The 20,434-nt window shown below is 41.3% G+C and overlaps 1 protein-coding gene across 1 annotated transcript in view; it reads left to right on the top strand.

Annotated features, from left to right (window-relative positions):
• The window catches only part of APPL2 (adaptor protein, phosphotyrosine interacting with PH domain and leucine zipper 2), a 41,212-nt gene continuing 20,778 nt past the window's right edge, over positions 1 to 20,434 (top strand). The window contains exons 1-5 of the mRNA XM_030448922.1: positions 1 to 266; positions 5,143 to 5,241; positions 16,256 to 16,315; positions 16,849 to 16,920; positions 18,817 to 18,904. Of these exons, the coding sequence (XP_030304782.1) occupies positions 213 to 266; positions 5,143 to 5,241; positions 16,256 to 16,315; positions 16,849 to 16,920; positions 18,817 to 18,904 (373 nt within the window). The 5' untranslated portion in view covers positions 1 to 212. The remainder of the gene's footprint in view (positions 267 to 5,142; positions 5,242 to 16,255; positions 16,316 to 16,848; positions 16,921 to 18,816; positions 18,905 to 20,434) is intronic.

Genomic DNA, 20,434 nt, shown 5'->3' on the forward strand with positions numbered 1-20,434 from the left:
CCCCCCCGAGAGGAGGCAGCAGACCGCCGCGTTGCCTCGCTGTCCGCAGCCGCGGACACATCCGGAGGGAGAGGGGGAGGGAGGAAGGGAGGGAAGAAGAGAAGGAGGGAGGGACACCGCCGAGCCCCGCCGCCGGGGCGTGCCAGCAGCGGGCGTCCGACGCCGCAGCCGCGTACCCAGGTCCCTGCGCCCATCCCCGCCGCAGCGCCAAGATGCCCGCCGTGGATAAACTTCTCCTGGAAGAAGCTTTGCAGGACAGCCCGCAGGTAGCGGCCCCGCTGCTAGAGGCGAAGCAGGGGTGGGGGGAGCAACCGCGCCGCGGCTGCTGCTGCCATGGGAGGACCCGGCCGCTCGCCCTGCCGGTGTGACGCACCGGAGCTGGCGGTACCGACGGGCTGCCCGCTGGGTCCGGCCGGGGCCGTGAGGGTTTGACACCTTCGGAGGGCCGAGGAGCAGCCGTCCCGCGGCGGGAAGAGGGCAGGGAAGGGAAGGGCAGGGCGGCCGGGCAGCGGGGCGGCTCTCGACGGGCGGAGAAGTGGGTCAGGGTGACTTCGCCTGTCCGAGCCGTCGGGGAGCGGGGATGCCGTGAAGCAAGTAAATGGCACCGGTGTGGCGTCGGGGGAAGGTTTTGTCTTCCTAAAGGCATTTGTCAGGGAAAAGTAGTCTGTGTCTGCTTCCTGAGGGCCTCCGGAGATCTTGCTGCATCCCAGTGCAGAGGGGCAGGGTGCCCTTTCTTCTCACATCCCTCAGAGAAGCCTCTTCCATTGGCTTTTCCCACCCGCTGTCCCATCTGGGTTCCTGCTAAGATGACACTGAGGTGAGGTGTGTTGGGTAAGGGTAGGTGTGGCACTGCGTGGCTTCCTCCGAGGTCCCTGAGTGAAAGGGACACATCTGCTCTGTGAGTCACCTGGCCCTGGTGACAAGGAAGGTCACCATCACTGTACCTGCTTTCTCCCCTCTGAAAGGTGCTAATTGAGATACTGTAAGGATAGCTGAGGTGAGGTGCATCCCACCAAGGGTGAGCTCCTAATGAAGGAGTCTGGAAAATGCAAACAGGTGGTTGCCACCCATTCCTTCCCAACCACGGCAGGCAGAGGAGAACATCTCTCCCCTCATCACTGTGCTGCACCATGCCCCAGTGCTGGGACCCACCTTGGGACACAGCTGCAGAAGTGACCCCTAAGAACCGTGGAAACCTCACAGGAAAGAACACGCTATGTTGTGATGTTTTCCAAGGGGGAGAGAGGTGTGAGGCCTTGAGAGCTTGGGGAAGAAGGAGGAAAGTTTGAGTAGAAGAGAGAAGTACTGGGAGGAGGAAAGAGTGGAATTTCACAGGGTGGTGGAGAGGGTGCACTTGTGAGCAAAGCATGGTGCAAAGAGATGCAAAAGTAACTGGTGAAGCAGGGAAAGAAAAAGGGAGAGCAGGATGAATGAGTATGGATCCTGTTCCCAAGTAACCCTGCGTTGTAATCCTAACTCATCTGGTGATGGATCAGGAGGACAAATGAATAGGGATACTGTGAAGCAGATTACAGGGTCTTTTGTGAGACCTTTTGAAGGAAAGGTTGGATTTATGTCAGGACTTATTGAGTCTTGGGGCTCATCTTGTTTACCTCTTATCCTGTTATTCAGTAATTCTGTGAAATCCCATCCTAGTAAGAATGATTTTCATAGTCTGTTTGGTATGGCATATGTGGAATCTCCATCGTTGGAGATTTTTCAAAACTCAACTGGAAAAAGTGTTGAGTAACCTGATGTAATATTAGAGGCAGCCCTGCTTTGAGCAGGGCTTTTGACAAGGTGACCCACAGAGTTCCTGACCAGTCTGGTTTGTTCTATATTCCACAGTTAACCAAAATATTCTAGATTATTAACATTTTAGTATTAACCTCCCCAGTGTGTTCTGGAGCTGAAGAACTTGACCCGTAAGATAAGTGAACTAATTTACCTCTTCAGTCAACACCTCCTTCAGTGATTAAAAATGTAACACTGACTGAATGCAGCTGAACAATGCACTGAATTACATTTGGAGGTCTTCATCTTTCTTCTGACCTGAAGAAGGGTTGTTAACACCTCCTTTTCAGTTTCTGGAAATACCAGGCTGTGCATAAACCTGAGTGTTTGCAGGATATTTTGGCTTGATTTGCTCATTACTTTTAGTTCAACGCCTATAACTTTGAGAGGGAGTGGGATAATTTATTTTTTGTAGCATTGCTAAAATGTATTTTTTTTAATGTGAGGAAACAGGTATTTTTTTCTTGTATTTTATATTTTTATATTTTTATTACTTTTTTCGTGGGGAGAACTTCACAGCACAACAGGACACTCCTGTGAGCTGTGTGCTACAAAATCAAAGCAAAAAGGCAGTCTCTGTCCCACAGAGCTTACAGAATGGCAGCTTATGGGATCATTTAAGTCTTTGTAAAGTGACCCGATTATCCTCTGCTCTGTGCAGTTATTTGCAGCAATGCAGAGAGATAGTAAAATGAGGACATAACTTCACTTTTTATAAACTGTATGAAGTATGCAAATTGTATGCAAGACAGAAGAGAACTAGGCCAAAGTTATTTCTTCATCACTTTTCTGAAACCTGATTTCTCTCTCCAAAACAGTATTGTACTGTTGTCTTTATTTGTTTCCAAGCACTGGGTGAAAAAAGCTGCAAGTGTCTTAATTTTGAAGCGTTTGGCCACCAAATAAAAGAGAAATTTATGCAAGCAGTCAAGGGCTGTATTTGAATGAATGAAGAAATTTTTTCGTATTTCCAGAAGCTGAGAGAACGGTGCAATTAATGAGGCCTCCTAAATGCTATCAGTATTGGGATTACTGGTTTATTTCAGCAGCATTAACTTCTATGCCAGAATTTGTCAAAACAACAATAACAAAGATACACATACTGGTATTTTGTTGCAGTAAGTTTAAAATGGTGTTCTTAAATATAACCTTTTCCAAGAATAACTTCCAAACTGCTTGAATCATTTATCAGTTTTATTATTTTTGAACAATGTGCTTAATAACTGAGGCCAAGACTTTCACAAATTATTTCCCTGAAATTATTTCATAAATTATTTATTATATGTCAACTCATATATAGACATCTGAAAAACTGAACGAGCAAAAATTCATTAAGATGTAGGAATCTGGCTGAAATTACTCTGTTTGGAAACCTTTTCCAGGGTGCAGAAACATGTGATTTGTAGCCTACTTCTGGCAATTTAATTTTAATTCCTAGGTCTTGGCTTGAGATTTGTCTTGGTAAACATTGTGTCAAGTTTTATCGTTTTTACTTTCCCTAGATTTATTTTTTAACCATCTTCATACCCTGTGCATTTTATGTGCTGCTGTAATACAAAACAAAGATAATGAGTACTGTATAGGTAGAACATAGTTTGTTGGCCTTAGTTTTGCTTGTTTTAATGCATCATTGAAAAGAAAACATTTAAAACCAGATATTTTTTAAAAGCAGTATGTTTTCAATTACTGAAATAATGGTGAAGTGGGGAAAACTCACATGCCATTGTCCTTGCAGGGAAGTTCTGCACAAAGGTCCTTTATAAGTTTGGGTTCTTGGTATCCATTTCAATGACTTAGCCTTCCCTCTGTTCTTTGGGTTTTATGTTTTCTTTATTTGAAAACAGTGCTTTGTACTGGGTATCTCCTTACATGCTGAGGTCTCAGACTGGTTTCCCAAATGTATTGACTGCCAAGGTAGACAGTGCTGTAGCAGCTTAGCACATTACCTGACTAAAATGCAGAGAACTTAAAGTTACTCCAAGTGTGTAGAGCTGCTCCATGCAATATGTAGAACAGAACCCAAGGACTGACTTTTTAGGTCACGTACCTTAACTGGTGAGCAAAACAAACTTAGGTACTTCTTGGCAGAGATGAAGTGATAGTTCATCTTTAGTCCAGGGTTCTTGAAGGATGCTGATTTTGAGGTTTTTAGGACAAAGTGGGCAGAGAGTTTTATGGAGAAGAATAAATGCCCTGGGGAAGTATGTGTGCTTCCTGTTAAAATTGTGCAGCAACTTAAATCTTTCTAGAGACTCTGAAATAAGCTTCCTGGACTTGAAGCTGGATACTTTAGGTACATTAAAGATTCCTGTACTAGGAGGACAAATAAAGCACTTGCTCTGTTACAGGACTATTGTGGTTATTAAAGTACCAGAGTTTATGCGTGCCCCTCGTGTAACCACATGAATCTGATTAATGTTATATAAATTAGCTAATTATCTGTATGGGTAGAAAGATTGCCAGTTAGCATCAAATAGATTTGATATACCAAAGTTAAGACTAAGGATGGATCATAGCTTTGTTAAAGGGTCAGCATTCCCTCTTTCATTATTGTCTTATTCTAGCAAACTCTGGAGCTCGGCGTTATTCTAAGGTATCTTTGTTTCTCATCTCAGGAGCTCTGTCAGCAATCTATTTCTTTGTTACTGATGATTCCAACAAAACAAACCAAGGGAATTCAAGAAAACACAATACATTATGCTCCCTCCCCTCCCCCACCCAACACCCCTGTGTTTGCTGACAAGGATGAGCTAGCAGAATGGAGAAAGTATGGGGTATCTCTGTATCTCTAAGTGGGTGTATACTTCTGTGCCTGTTGTTGTGGATGAACACTCAGTTGTTTGGTCCAATTACGTCAGCTAGCTTTGGCAGTGGCCCTTTAAGAGTTGCTCAAGACAGCTGAGAGTGAATAATACTCTGTAAATTATCTCATGGAAAGGGGTGCTTTTAATGCAGTCTGACATTAGAGAGGTAAAGTGAGCAAGCAGTGGTGTTGACCCAAGAGTCCTTAACGTGGTTTGGATTACTGTAGTCAGCAGGCAGATATTCAGGATTTTTTACATTCCTGGTTATGTTAGAAGGACTGTCTATTAGTTAGAGAGAGAGTCTGGGAGTTGAGATTTGGCCATAGCATTTTATCACTTGGCTTCCTTATGCCTCTATTGACCTATCCATAATAGAAGGACTAATTTCTACATGTTTTGAGATTCTAAATAAACAGAATCATGCAAAGTTAAAAGCTTTTATTTCTGATTAATTTGTGTGTGTTTGCCATTTATTTACAGTCACGATTCTTTTTGATATTTTCACTTGGGACTAAACCTTTTGGCTTCTTTTAATTTATTGCAGACTCGGTCTTTGCTCAGTGTATTTGAAGAAGATGCAGGAACCCTTACTGAATATACAAACCAGTTGCTTCAGGCAATGCAACGAGTCTATGGTGCTCAGGTAATTTTAAAAGTTGTGTTTCTTTTGTTCCATGTGCAGCATGACATAAATTGCTATTATGATGCTGTGATTTACATTAAAGTTGCTAAGTACCTGCACCTCTTGTGGTTTAAGAGGAGTTGTGGGTTTTTTCCATCTGATATCTCAGCCTTGATGTTCAGAAGTCATCTGCATGGAAAGAATCTTACCTGCTGTGTCTGTCTCCAGGCAGTTAATAAAAGAAAAATTGTGATATGTTCTTACCTTATGGTACATTGGAAGCCCAGCCTTGACAAAATTGCTTGCCTAAACATAGACAAAATACACAGATAGGTTTTCGTGCTCATTTCAGGCATTTAACTTAGATGCTGTGACTCACCACTTGGAAGGAATTGTCTAGGTCCATGGATTTCAGAGAGAATGTACACTTCAGATCATACTGAAGTTGAGTACCTGAAGTGGTCAGTATGAAAAATGTGAGAGCAGGAGCAGAAAAAAAAACCCCACTTTCTAAGCACTTAGATGACCTAGATGAGTAAATCCCTTTGTAAGTAAAATTTGGAAGGTAAATCATAACCAGTGCTGTGGAAAATATTATTATAAGTCTGAGTAATTTTCAGAGAAGCTAGGATTCCCTTGTGAATAAAACTACATGTTTCAGAATACTGTATTTAGGTCTTTAAAGACATGTGCAGTATCTCATAGAACTTTTTCAAATATTTATGTAGGTTAGATAACCTGATTTCCATAGAAACAACAGCTTTTCTATTCTTAAAGCAGTAAACTGGAGGACACAGATGAGGGGAGTGGGAATATTTTTAATTTACTGGAAGACTGAGTACCTGATTCTTATGTCATCAGGAGTCAGTTTAGCTGTAAAACTATTGCAAGTGTGTGTCTGTTTGGTCTGAATGCCCTTTTGCGTGGCTATTGGAATGACTTGGAAGAAAAAGCTGTCTGCTCAGGATCTAGCTACCTACACCTTGAAGATCCAGCTTTGGAGATCTTCAAAGTCTTCATGTCCTTGCTCCTCTTGCAAATACAGAGCAATCCAGAGATTTACAGCACAGCTCAGATAATTAGAAAATAATATAGTACATAGCAAGGGGCTGGAAAGGTGACATAAAATCAGCACTGAAAATCTGATTGGCATTTTGGTGGAGTCACTGAGCTTTAAGAGTAGCAAGAGTGTGGGCATATTGGATGGTAGAAATCTGAGAACAGAGAGCAGCTAAAAATGAAATAGGTGAAAGAAGAAAATAATGGGATAAATGTGGCTTCATTATTAAGTGTCCTGCTTGTGGACTACATGTCCCCTTGCCTGGCTGATGGTTTTCTAGGATGGCATTTCAGGAAGTGGTTACCCTGGCCTGTGATTCATTAAAAAAATGCTTTGTCTGCTTTCTTTCCATCTCATGTTTTTTAGCCTTCTCCATTCCTGTTGCTCCAGAGTTATGAAATTTCCTCTTTCTTCTCACTGTTTCAGTGCATTTAATAATTTGTACTTCACAATACTACTGAATCTTCTTTTTCCCAGCGTTTCTTGGCTACTTTCTTCTTGCATACATCCTGCTGCAGTGTGGTCTAAATAATCAGTCACTTGTAAATATTGGATGTGTCCTTGAAACACCTCATTAGATGTTTGATGCCATTTTGAGATGGGAAGTGCGTAACAGTTGCTTAAAGTCAAGCTTTGTAAGGATGTGTAGGAGGGCATGCTACATTACCAGTGGTTTAGGCAAATTCAGGTTTGGTGGCTGGTATTGGGGATTTTACCAAGAGCAGTACTTTAGCAATCAGTGCTCTTACTATTGCTGCTTCTGTCATTTAATTTCTTGGGAATGTTTTGAGTTCATTTGGGGTTTGTGTTCTCAGGATCCAGTAACAGTAAAAAAAAGTGACATTGCATTAGCAAGGAAGAGCTATTTAGGTCATAGAGATTAGATAAGTGGAAAAGTGAAACTTTTTGTGTTTGGTTTTTTTTTTTCTTTCTATATACTTTTAAAATTCTTGATTATTTTTTTTTCCTGTGAGCCCTAAAAGAAAATTGGGGCAGAATTCTATTCTTAAAATAAAAATTAATGGAAACAATTAATTTAGCCATATACAGTGGTTAATTTCCCAGAGAATATTAGTGTTTTATAGGCTAACATTGATTTCTAACTTATTTACCAAGCTTTGCAAATATCAATAGATCCTTTAAAGGAGCTGTTTCTGAATATTTCAAAGGAAGACTTGCTTTCTGACTGAACTCACCCTCGATTTTTGAGAGGCACATGCCTCATTACAAAACTTTATGATTGCAGTTGCAACAGAAAAAGAAGTGTGATGCTGAAGATGAAAAACTAAACATGAATGGAAGGTTAATAATAAAAAATCTGTGTAATGTTTCTTTGCTGCCTAATACAACTTGAAAGAAAATCAGTTTTGCAGATGTGTTGTTAGGAGACATTGCCTGGGTCTCACCAGCAACATGTTAGCAGGTGCTACCCACCCTTTTCATTTTGAGAGAGAACAGGATTTTAGGAGAAAGAGTATAAAAGCTGAGGGTAATGTTCAAACCTGATTTTGAACTTGACCTTTTTATTTTCCTGACTTTTTTTGTCTTTGCAAAGTTATTGTCATTCCCTGCTCTTGATTTCCTTATCTGTAAAATAGGAATTGCAGTTACTGACCTACTTTGAAGCAATGACATAAGTTCCGTTTGCACAGCAATAAAAATGGTTGGAATCACAGCCATGGCAATCAGACAAAACAGCAGTGGGTTGTACTAGTCCACAGCACTGAAAAATTGGGGTTTATGCTCTCTTGGAACAGCTACGACAGTTTAAAAAACATAAGTCTTGTTTACTTCCTAGCTACATTCTTAAGTTTAAAATTTTCCTTGTCTCAATATTTTCAAAGTTTTCTGGAGTAATTTAGTACTTTTTAGTGTTTCTTGTGATGAAAACTCAGATTTTTATGTAATTCAAACCAATGTAGCTTTTTACCAAATAACAATAGTTTGCAGTCTCGGGGGAGCAGCAATCAGTACCAACTGCAATCTGTTAAGTGCCCATCTGCATACAGACATATACTTGTCCCAAAACACTGCTTTGTGTACAAAGCAGCAGTAAGTTTGTAAATTGATGGCTCGGGCTGCTCTAAACACTTGGATCAGTGTGTTTGAAAGGAATGTGAAAAAGAGAAATGCTTGCCCACAGCTTTTTAAACACACTTAGGACAGTGGGAATTTTTTTGAACATGCTTCCCTTTTATGTACCACCCCTCCCTCTTGTTTAAGCTACTGCTAGGTGCTGGGGACCTAACTTTTAAGACTTACATAAATTGCAGCAGGGCTTAATTTTACATGCCTTCAACTTGTCTAATGACAGTAGGGCAATTCTTGGGATGGGTGCATTAGGGTGGGATTCAGTAAACAATGTAAATGGACCTCTGAAAATTATTGTAAACTGCTTTTCTTCCAAGAGTGAGAGGGATCTGAGTGGCAGGGTGTAGCAGCAGCTACACTGCCCAGGCACCTGGAGCCACTTGATGTGGAAGGGCTGATTATGCCAAGATGCAGCTGAGTGATGTCTTGCCAGCAGATTGCCTTTGGGTGCAAGGCCATCAACACATGACAAGCCCCTGGTTCCTGTGCAGGATGAGGACAGTGGTCTTGCTTCTTTGGGCACCCACACCAGGTGTGATGGAGTGGTGATTCTTTCACATACGGAGTTCTTTAGTGAAAAATTGTTTGTGATGCTCCAAGGCAGATGCAGTGTATGGTGCTGTGTTGAAGGAGAAGTCACAAGAACCACATTGTATGAGCCCTGCTTGAAAAGTGAGGTTTGGTTGTTCTGGCAAGCCCATGTGTGTAAATATGGTAAAGCATTTTTATATTAGTCAAATAAACCACATCCGTGTGAATGCACATTGTACTTCCTGCTGTTGCTCTCCCATCTCTGCTGTAGTACACTGAAGCAGTTACCATGTTAGTGGACTTACAGAGAAAATCTTCCATACAGAGTTTATTTCTTGGATTCTTCCTCTTTGCAAGCAAGCCGTGGTGCTGCATCTGGCGTTACTGCTGTGTTCTCCCTGTGAATGTTGTGTTCACCATCCTAGGTATTTTATTACCTAAGCAGTTTGTTATACTGCAAGCAGGGACTGTTAGAAAACTTGATTTACTTCAGTTGCACTCTGAGGCTCTTGTAATGGTCTATGAGCAAATTGTGCCCAGTTTACATTCCTGATTCCCCACTGCTGTAGTAAATTATTTTCAGAGCTTTACTATTATCTGCTGTTCTTCATCATAATACAGAAATGGCTCAGCTGGGATCTTCACTTGAAATAAAATGCCATTTAGAAACTCAGGAGACTTTTGTGTCTTTGCTGGCTATTAGAAGGGATAGACAGTTAAGCAGGTTAGAGGAAAGAAAGATGCATTATTTTGTCATTGGTAATAGATTTCATCTCATTATTTCTGACAAATCTGTCTAGGTACTACGAGCAGTGGTGGTGGAAGAGGAAAAGAAAAACCACATTGCCTTTATCAGAATATCCACAGAGAGATATATTTATCAATTATCATAGAGATATATATTTATCCATATTTTTATCAATGTATCAATGATATATTCCAAATATGTCATGAGAATTGTGAAGCGTAATTCTGTCCAGCATCTGTTTCTCTGTGAGCAGTTGCCTTGTAATTTCAGAGTCACAGGGGCAAAGCAGCAGCAACTTTTGGGGCTCGCAGCCTTGTTGTGTCCAGACTCTTAAGGAAACTTGACAATTATGGAATAGTCTTGGGTTATATAGAATCATAGAATTGGCTGGGTTGGAAGGGACCTCAGAGATCATCGAGTCCAACCCTTGAACCACCATTGTGGTTGCTAGACCATGGCACTGAGTGCCACATCCAGTCTCTTTTTAAATATCTCCAGGGAAGGAGAATCCACTACTTCCCTGGGCAGCCCATTCCAATGCCGGATCACTCTCTCTGTAAAGAAATTCTTTCTAATATCCAACCTAAACCTCCCCTGGCACAACTTAAGACCATGCCCTCTTGTCTTGTTGAAAGTCGTCTGGCAAAAGAGACCAACCCCCACCTGGCTCCAGCCTCCTTTCAGGGAGTTGTAGAGAGTGATGAGGTCTCCCCTGAGCCTCCTCTTCTCCAGGCTGAACAGCCCCAGCTCCCTCAGCCTCTCTTCATAGGATATGTGCTCGAGTCCCTTCAGCAGCCTGGTTGCCCTCCTTTGGACCTGCTCCAGCACCTCAATCTCCTTCCTGAGCTGAGGGGCCCAGAACTGGACACAGTACTCGAGGTGTGGCCTCACCAGTGCTGAGTACAGGGGCAGAATCACTTCCCTGGACCTGCTGGCCACACTGTTCCTGATACAGGCCAGGATGCCGTTGGCCTTCTTGGCCACCTGGGCACACTGCTGGCTCATGTTCAGCTTCCTGTCAATCCAGACTCCCAGGTCCCTTTCTGTCTGGCTGCTCTCAGCCACTCTGTGCCCAGCCTGGAGCTCCCCATGCGGTTGTTGTGGCCAAAGTGCAGGACCCGGCAGCACCATATGCACCACATAACATGGGTGTCAGTTCAGCTTTTATCTGTTCAGGTCTGTTTCAGGTAGTGCTTTAACCTGTGTTCCTTCTCTTACTAAATTTGTGGCTCCCCATGCTTTCATCCTTCAACAGTGCTGCTTGTTTCATCTTCCTGTATAAAGACTTCACTAGGCTTCTACATAATAGATAGGTGTCAAGGGCTTTAGGGCATGCATAGATTTTCATATTTATTATGTTTTATAGCTAACCTCAAGTGTTCAGAATTTTAAAACCAGTTCTTGTTAAATTAACGAGTAAGCACTGATGTGTTTGGGGTTTTTGTAGGTGCTTTTTTTTGTGTGTCTGAGGGAACAATTGTGTTGCCTTTTCAGACAGTAAGATGTTTTTTCCCCAAACTTTTTGAAACAATAAAATTTAAGTTAGTGGCTTGCAAACTTTCAGTTCGACGTGGAGAAGATTCAATAGAGTATCAGACAGGATAAATGCTTGCAATAAATTACATTTGCCAGCACTAATGCCTGTGAAATACTGTATATATTCACCAGATGTTGCTAACAGAGGTAAACAGAGCATGAGAACTAATGTATTTACAGTGTCATGGGAGTTGTCCATAGTAGTGCCTATGAAGTGTTGTCACTGTGCCTGGCAGCAAAACAACATTGCGCTAACCGGGATCCGGAGATTTGAGCACCACACAAGGAGGCGTAAATGTGTGGATGCCCCACTGACAGTGCTTGTTTTGCAAAAGGTGGAAGAGGTTATTTCCTAGTGAACTAGACATCCTACTATAGCTGCTTTTGCTGTTTTGACTGATGTCTTCTAGTTCTTGAAGCTATTAGATGATCCTTTGCTGAACTGTTTACATGTGGAAGGCCTGGATGCCACGCTGCGAATCAGCGGCAGGGCGAGCCATATGTTAGCCTGATCTTGTAAAGTGCTGAGCAGCCTGAGCACCCTGCTGAGGCTTAGCTTGTCTCAACCTCGGGTTCATGTTTCCAAGTCGTTTAGTATGCAACCCTAAGCCTGTAACATTTACTAGATTAACTGGAGAATTCTGTTTTGTTGGAAGATGACATGAAGGTTTAGCCAGAGCAGCATAAGACTATGGGATCAAGACCCAGTTCTCTCTGTGCTGTGGTAAATGTGTTTCCTAGTTCTGAGAGGATGAGAAGGCTTCATCTGCCTTGTGGATCTCTTCCTTCAATCACATACCTGTTTGGGTTTTTTTTATTATTTTTTTAATTTTTATTTTATTTTCTCATTCATGAGGCATTAAGCTTTCCTGGATGTCAGCCAAATTTTATTATGATACCTTTCTTGTATACATGAAGAAACCTTGGCAGTTCTGTGTTCTGGTTACTTGCAGAGCTTTAAAAATGTCAGTTTTAGCTGAAGTAGGAGAGTAGCTTCGCAGAAAGCTTAATTATATTGGGATTGAAATTGGACATGTTGGAATAGTTCTCTGGCTTTAGAAGTTAATTTATAGCTCAACTTAATCCTTTACATGCCCTCAAATCTGGAGTCTATTAGGTGATCGTCTACAGAAATATCTTCAGACTTCAATCTATTAGCCTTCAGAGTTTATTTTGGAAAAATGCAAAAAAAAAAAAAAAATGCCAAACTAAAAAGGGATGGACTGTCTTACTGGTTAATGGTTTATGACATGGAAATTTTATTACAAATGTGTTACAGAAAAACCATTCTCTCTTTGGATGATATGAACAGCTTGGTAAATAAAGGTGATAATAAAGAAGGTGGAATCAACCCAGAAAATCACATGCCTTTGCTCTGGCACCAGATCAGGAAATAACAGTTGGACATTTTCTTGCTGACTTGTTTGAAGGAAAGGGAAGGTACTGAAATAACCTGAGAGTTAAGTGATGTTTTTAAATCTGTTTCTGGTAGCTTAATGTTTGATTCAAGTCACCACTTCCATTACTTTTCTATGTCAACTGTTCTTAGAAAACTTTATAAAAATCTATTCCTAGAGCTAGCATGCCCTAGCATGCCAGCCAAGATTTAAAAAAAAACAATACTCAGCACAGCATTAATTATACCTGATTGCTTGATATTTATTTTTGTACAGTCCTTCCTTCCTTCTGGTATATTTTTTTAAAATTAATGCTGCAGTGGTGTTTTCCCTGTCGAGTCATCTAATGAGAAGGAATGCATTTGCAAGGCCCGGTACTGGTTAATTTTGCCTTCATTTAGAGTACCTGGGTTTCTGTTTGTAATTTTATTTACTGCCTGATACATCACCTCTCCCACTCTGTAAATGGCTGATGAATTCTGGAATGTCGAAGTAACGTGGAAGAGGTGTGGAGCAGGCAGTCAGGATTGTACCATGGCTTTCCTTTTGCTGTGGTGTACTGAATTTCAGTCACTTCAGGACAGAAGTAAGTGCTGCAGTATTCCAGTATTCTGGGAGAATGGCTTGGAAATAGATTAAAACCTGTTAAAATAATTTGTCTGGATTTAGTGGAGCTGTCAGTTGAAGCAATGCAAATAACTTTTGAGACGGCTTGGTAATGGAGGAGGGGAGAGGGAGAAGGATGATTAGGAAGAAATGGGAAGAGGATTAAACCAAACTTTCTGAGATTAGTGCACTGAGCAATGCAGCACTAGGTCAGCAGAGCACTTTGCCTACTTCCTGTTGGTTATGCAATGTGACTGGGTTTCGATTTGCTTGCTCAATTTGATTTGTTTACAACTGTTTGAGTAGTGTGTGTGTGTGTGTGTGTGTGTGTGTGTTGTTTTGTTTTGTTTTGTTTTGTTTTCCTAGTGATGTAGTGAATGATGTTGTACCTCTAGTAGGAAGGAAGGTCTGGCAGAGGTTGGAAGGAGGAGAGGAAGAAGGGATTGAGTAACAGGTTTGCTTGGAGTGTTCTGACACAAAGAATCAAGCCTATAAATGAAAAAATATGACTGGCTGGCAACTATGGGGTATCAGTGATGTGTGGAACTGTTGTCCCCAAATCATCCCAAAAGCCCAAGGTAAATTTTGTGTCAGGCCCTTCCATCAGTTCGTTCTGTACCTTTAGTAGTGTATCATGAATGTCTGCTTGGGGATCTGTACGTGACTGCTGTTACCCTGTCATACACTTGATATCTTGTGGTTAACTTGCACCCCTTTGGGACCCTTGGGGTTTATATATTCACCCATTACCCTGTCACGTGCTGGAGGCTGCTCCTGGGGCATGGTGAGTGCTGGAAGGTAGTTCTTACACACATCTTTTTGCATTGTCTGTCCTCAAACTGTCCAACAAAGATAAGTGATGATGCTCTTTGTCAGCCTCCGGATATTGGGTGAGGAAATTGAGGATCTGGTAGTAGCTTTGAGGATGGCTAATACAAACAAATAGGATGCTTTTAGTGTCAGCCTATTACTCTTAAACTACTTTTACTTGCTAGCCAGCTTAAGCCAGGAGCATTTATTTTACAAATTCAGAACACACCACACAGTTGCCTCCTTTGCAGGAATAAGTAAACTGAAACAAAGCAGAGGGGAAGGCATGTTTTTAACACTAGGTTTACTTCTAAAAATTTCTCTCACCCTGACCCAGCTGTACAACTGACAGATGGCATCACAGTTGCTGTGTGAGGATTCAGGCTTCTTGCAGTTCTTACTCAGCTCTGTCTATGAGGTTGTGCATATAGAAAAGATCCCAGACTTGTGAACCTCTGCTTCTTTTTTAACTTTATATTAATTTCTGGCCTCCACCTCCACACATACAAACAAATCTCATCATGTCATCAGTCCACATGCAAGAAGTTTCATCCTTCCTGTCACTGAGTCATTGCTTGCTTAGCTCCCACTTTGAAGGTGGCAGAGTCCCTCAGGTGTTCTTACAGCCTGGGGGCAGATAGTTAAAGGCTTATTCCTCTGCTTGCCTGAGCTCTTAACAAGATTTGTTCATTTATTATAAGGCACATCCTCTGTTGCCATCCATTGGCTTTGGAAATAACTAAGTACCCCTGGAGATATTTAAAAAGAGACTGGATGTGGCACTCAGTGCCATGGTCTGGCAACTGCAACGGTGGTTCAAGGGTTGGACTCGATGATCTCTGAGGTCCCTTCCAACCCAGCCAATTCTATGATTCTATGATTCTAAATACCAAGTGCTCGCGTAAAAGCTTTTTCATATTAAAAACTACACAATCTGCATAAGCAGATTACATAAATCCTTGGAATTCTTATTGTGTGAAAATGTAGTGCTCATTGCTAATTGGTCTGAGAAAAGAAACAAGACTAATCCATCAGTGTGAGGTGCACGTGATCTGAGTTTGGGCCCAGCTCAACTCACTTCTGAACCCCTGTTTGAGCTTTGTAAGGCCCCTGTTCTCCCATCTCCATAGGGTTTTAACTTGGTCAGTGTTTACTCACCCATCTTTTCCTGTCAAGTGTTCACATACAGCTGCTGTCACCTGAGCTGTGGCTGTGTCTTTTTGTTCTCTCTGAGCACTTGAGCACACTTAGGACTCTGGCTGCAATGTTTGGACTTTGCTGTCCCTTTTAGCCCTCCCTCCTGGCATATCAAGGTGGTGCTGCAGCACCAGGCTGAGAGGCAGTGTGCCTGAGGCCAAAGTAAAGGGTGTTTCAGACTCTCTTGCCCAGGTAGGTGACTGTGCCATGCTCTGCATTCTCAGGACAGCAAGGAAGAAGTTTGTCTACTCCAAACTGTCCTGAATTTAATGGTTTTCCATATCAGCCCCGACATAAAGGGTCCTACTAAAGTAGATTGGAGGTTGCTTTGCATTTTACAAGCTGTCTATGGCTTTCCATGTTTGGAGAGGAATAGACTAGGTTTAAGTTTAAAATGAAATTAAATAAAATGTGATTTATTTTCTCCATTATTGAGGAAGAGAAAGATCTGACAGGGGTTAAGAGAGATCACAGTTCCCCTGGCCTCTTTTTCTTTTATTCCAGTTTTATTGTTAGTAAATTAGAGGCAGAACAGTTGATATACCAGTGTCAGGAGTACACTAAGTAAAGATTGACATATTCCTACAAGTCTCGCTTTGTTGAAGCACTTTCATTGGCTATTTTAGCAATGAGAATACAGAATGTCTTATGTGCTCATCTCTACTCCTGTATCAGTGAAAAGCACTGTAATTACATCAGTATATTGCCTCAGCATAAATGCATTTTGTAAAGGCATGTCTACTGGGTCTCTTTATTGCTGTAAATTTTGAGGAGAGGTGAGTAATCAATATGAAATATTCTTATGCTGGTATGGCAGCTTACATGTTTGAGGTTGTTCTAGTTTTGTTATTTTAGGGGATGGGGAGAAAGCCAAACCCCAAACTAAACCCCTGTACTTGTTATTACTGCTTCTCCATGCAGGTATTTTGAGATTGGTTGTAAACATGCAACCAAATGTTTAAGTAGTTGCAGGTTCAGTTAAGCTGGTAAGAAAGTGTTAGTAATAGCAGAGCTAAAGGCTTTTCATTATTTCTATTAATCTGTCACTTTTGTTTGCAGAATGAAATGTGTCTTGCTACACAGCAGCTTTCCAAGCAGCTCCTTGCATATGAGAAACAGGTATGTTCAACAGATGCCTATGATTTCTTCTTAGCCTCAGTAGCTGCCAAGAAGTCTTTGTAAAGAGTGTGGTTTCCAGAAGTGCTGATGGTATTTGCTGTACTTGGTTTCATCTGAAGGCTCTTGTAAAGTTCCCCAGGATGTGTAAGGGATTTAGGTTACTTCTGAGAATTTTTCTCAGAACAACAACAAAACAAAAAAAATCCCAACAAAACCCCAAAAAACCAAAACAAACTCAAAAAAAGTGTGAAATGTGACTTAATAAATCTATGAAGATGCAGACCTGTTTGTTCCTACTGCATAACCATGACTTTAAAATTAGCATGGTAAGCATTAATTATATGTTGTCCAATACCCATTAACCTAAAACAAGAAGAGCAATGTAGAATGTTTTATTGAACTACTGTTTTTCCACTTAGTTTGATCTTTTATTGCATTTTGTAGGAGCATTCATTACCTTTTTAGTAAAACACATTCTGATTTACAATCATCTTTATTGATTTACAGACCAAATGTGTGTTTTTTATTTTCAGCATTTTGCTTTAGGTAAAGGAGATGAAGAAGTGATATCCACCCTTCATTACTTTTCAAAAGTTGTGGATGAGGTAATTTGAATTGCCAGTATTCTATTTGTGCAATATAGAGTTCTTGCTGGTTTTCTTTTGGCTTTTGTACTTTTTGATTCTGAGCCTTCCTATGTTGTGCCTGGGTTTTATAGAATTATTTGATTGAGGGGAAGTGTAGTATCACCCTTTCTCAATGAACTCTTCAGATCTGAAGAGTGCTAGAGCTGTTTCTGTGGCTTCATCCCACATGCTGTCCTCAGAGCAAAGCTGAACTTCCTAGACAGAAGAATTGGAATCAGAGACTGAAATAAGACATGTTTCAGCTTAGACTGGGAGCATTTTTAATTTCATTCCATTTTTTTAAAAACTGCATATACATGTTCAACTTTAAAACTAGATTTTGAGCCAGAATTTGCCAGGGATGGATGTAGGGCAGCATGAATTAGTGAAATTGCAGTTTAGTTGCTATTAGATTACACAGAATTGAGAGGTATCTGGGGGAGGCTGCAGAAGTGCCTGCTGAAGGCAGGTTAGGTCCTACAGCTGTGCTCTGAATACTTCTACTCTCTGTAGGTTGCTGTGAACTACTGGGAGTCTTTCTAAATGCCCATATAACATTTCAATATAATCCTTTTTATCTAGGCCCTTATTGCTTAAGTGTCATTTGTCATGTTGCTCTTTCTGTCATGAGCAGGGCTGGCCCATCAGAAAAGTTATGTTGTTCTTGTTAATCTACTTTCAACTTTCATGAAGGAAAAAGGCTGTGCTGAAGTCCTCTGTTTGAGAGAGGAGAGAAGAGGGCTGGGGGGCAAAAAGTAAGTTAAAAATTTCAGAGGCCATGGATAACTCTTAACAGTACACTAAGAGGAATCCCAAAGGTTTAACTTTTCCCTTAGGCTTCTCCTGCAGCCCATGTGTTCTCAAAGGATACTTGAAAGGAGCATTTGTTGTCACAAGTCTTGCACTTATCTATGTGAACTACAAATAAATCAAAATAAGAGCTTTCTCTTTCTGGGGTACAAGAGAACCATCCTGCTTGGGAACAGAGAGCTGAGAGCTTCTATATTTGGTTCAGTCAGTCACATTTTCCCTCACAAAACCTGCTTCATTCCTCAACCTCCTTTTCTACCCTGTAGAAAAGCTACCCCTCTCCCTCTTTCTCAATTGTCTGTTCAACAGGCATTGAATTGCCCTGGTTTAGTTTTGCAGTGGAAAATACTGACTTCATTCTTACCTGCATAACCCTGCCTAGAGCCTCCAGCATACCATGAGCAAATGGGCAGGATATCATGTCCTAGTTTATAGTATAAGGCTCTGGCAATGTGACTGACAGTTGTCTTTCCTGAACCCATCTAATATTCTTAGTATGCCATTGCTGACTTGAGAGCCTTGCCCTCATCCTCAACAGTGTCACACGAGTGCTTTAAAATACATTTTGATGTGCAGAATTTTAGAGAAGCACTTATAAAAAGCAGGAACAGGAAACAGGCTCTGAAGGTAAAATATTTGAATGGGACCTTTCAGTGTGGTTGTCCTCTGTTGTGATGGTGTCCCAGGTAACCCTCATGAACAGAAAGAGATTCTGGTCATGACAATGAGACTGTAACACTGTGGTGCAGAGATTAAGAAAAACTTGTTAATACAAGCTAATTACAGATGAAATCCTGTCAAGTTAAGAGTTAGAATGAGTGGTCAAGTGAACCCTAATACAGTATGTGGGAGCTGAGAAGTTCTTGGAATCTTGGACAATGCTAGGAAGGAGTTAAGCTTTTAGAGGAAAATCCCCATCCATCTCACATGTTTTGAGAAATGTATTTTAAGCATTGAAGTATCTTTTCTGGCAGCTGGGCACAAATGCCAAGCTATAGAGCTTCATTTTTGTTTGTTTGTTTGCTTACACTGTAGTTTAGAGCATTCCACTGTTCTCCTTTCCAGCTCAATATTCTTCATTCAGAACTGGCAAAACAGCTTGCAGATACAATGGTTCTCCCAATAATACAATTTCGGGAAAAGGATCTCACAGGTAAATTTTATCTTTAGTTTTCATTTTCCTTACGTGCTCCTTCTCGTTTATTTCATAATAGTCTTATACATAATGCCACATAGTACTTTGTCCTTTGATGATTCCCAGAAAAGTTATTTGTGTTATTTTTTGTTTTCTGCTACAGAATTTCATGGGCAGGTGCATGTTTTTACTCAGACATAAATAATGCAAGTTCAACAGATAACAATTTATGTGCCCTGTGGTGCAAGTTTGAAAATACTCAGCTTTGTTCCTTACTAGGTCACTTTGCTTTTATACTAGTGTAATTTCACTAAAGTGACTGATGTTTTAATTACCTAAAGAAGGGAATAAACAGTGAATCTGTCTTACAAACAGAATTTATCATACTTCAGAAGTTTGGGTTTGCTTGAAAACCACAAGGAAGAATGTTGGGTTGTTTTTTAATTTGAGGGTATAGTATATTGCCTCCCTTTTAAGGAATCAGTGCTCTTTAAATCCTTGTCATCAAAGAGTAGTTTCAAGTAGTTTCCAAGCACAAACTTGGAAATTCATTACTTAAATAGCAAAGTAATAGTGCAGAGACTTGGTGTCATCTCAAAAGCAACAAGTTCATAGGTCAAGGAAACTCTAGTCTACTCATGCAACAGAAACATGAGTTTCTACTGCAATTTTTTTTTTAAACAAGCTCACTTGTTGGGCAGGGAGAAACATGATGAAATTCAACAAGGGGAAGTGTAGAGTTTTGCATTTGGGGAAGAACAACACGATGGCCCAGTATAGGTTGGGGGCTGATGTGATGATCTGGGGGCTGACCTGCTGGAGAGCAGTGTAGGTGAAAGAGACCTGGGGGTCCTGGTTGACAAGATGACCATGAGCCAGCAATGTGCCCTTGTGGCCAAGAAGGCCAATGGCATCCTGGGGTGCATTAGAAAGGGTGTGGTTAGTAGGTCAAGAGAGGTTCTCCTCCCCCTCTATTCTGCATTGGTGAGGCCGCACCTGGAGTATTGTGTCCAGTTCTGGGCCCCTCAGTTCAAGAAGGACAGGGAAGTGCTTGAAAGAGTCCAGCGCAGAGCTACTAAGATGATTAAGGGGGTGGAACATCTCCCTTATGAGGAAAGGCTGAGGGAGCTGGGTCTCTTTAGTCTGGAGAAAAGGAGACTGAGGGGTGACCTCATCAATGTTTTCAAATATGTAAGGGGTGAGTGTCAAGGAGAAGGAGTTAGGCTCTTCTCAGTGGTGACCAGTGATAGGACAAGGGGTAATGGGTGTAAATTGGAGCACAGGAGGTTCAAGTTGAATATCCGGAAAAATTTTTTTACTGTAAGGGTGACAGAGCCCTGGAACAGGCTGCCCAGGGGGGTCGTGGAGTCTCCTTCACTGGAGACATTCAAAACCCGCCTGGACACGTTCCTATGTGATGTACTCTAGGTGGCCCTGCTCTGGCAGGGGGGGTTGGACTAGATGATCTTTCGAGGTCCCTTCCAACCCCTATGATTCTATGATTCTATGATTCACTTCTCATCTCACTAACCTCTGTCTTCTTTATGA

This window comes from Calypte anna, chromosome 1, assembly GCF_003957555.1.
Source record: "Calypte anna isolate BGI_N300 chromosome 1, bCalAnn1_v1.p, whole genome shotgun sequence".
NCBI classification, from domain to species: Eukaryota; Metazoa; Chordata; class Aves; order Apodiformes; family Trochilidae; genus Calypte; species Calypte anna.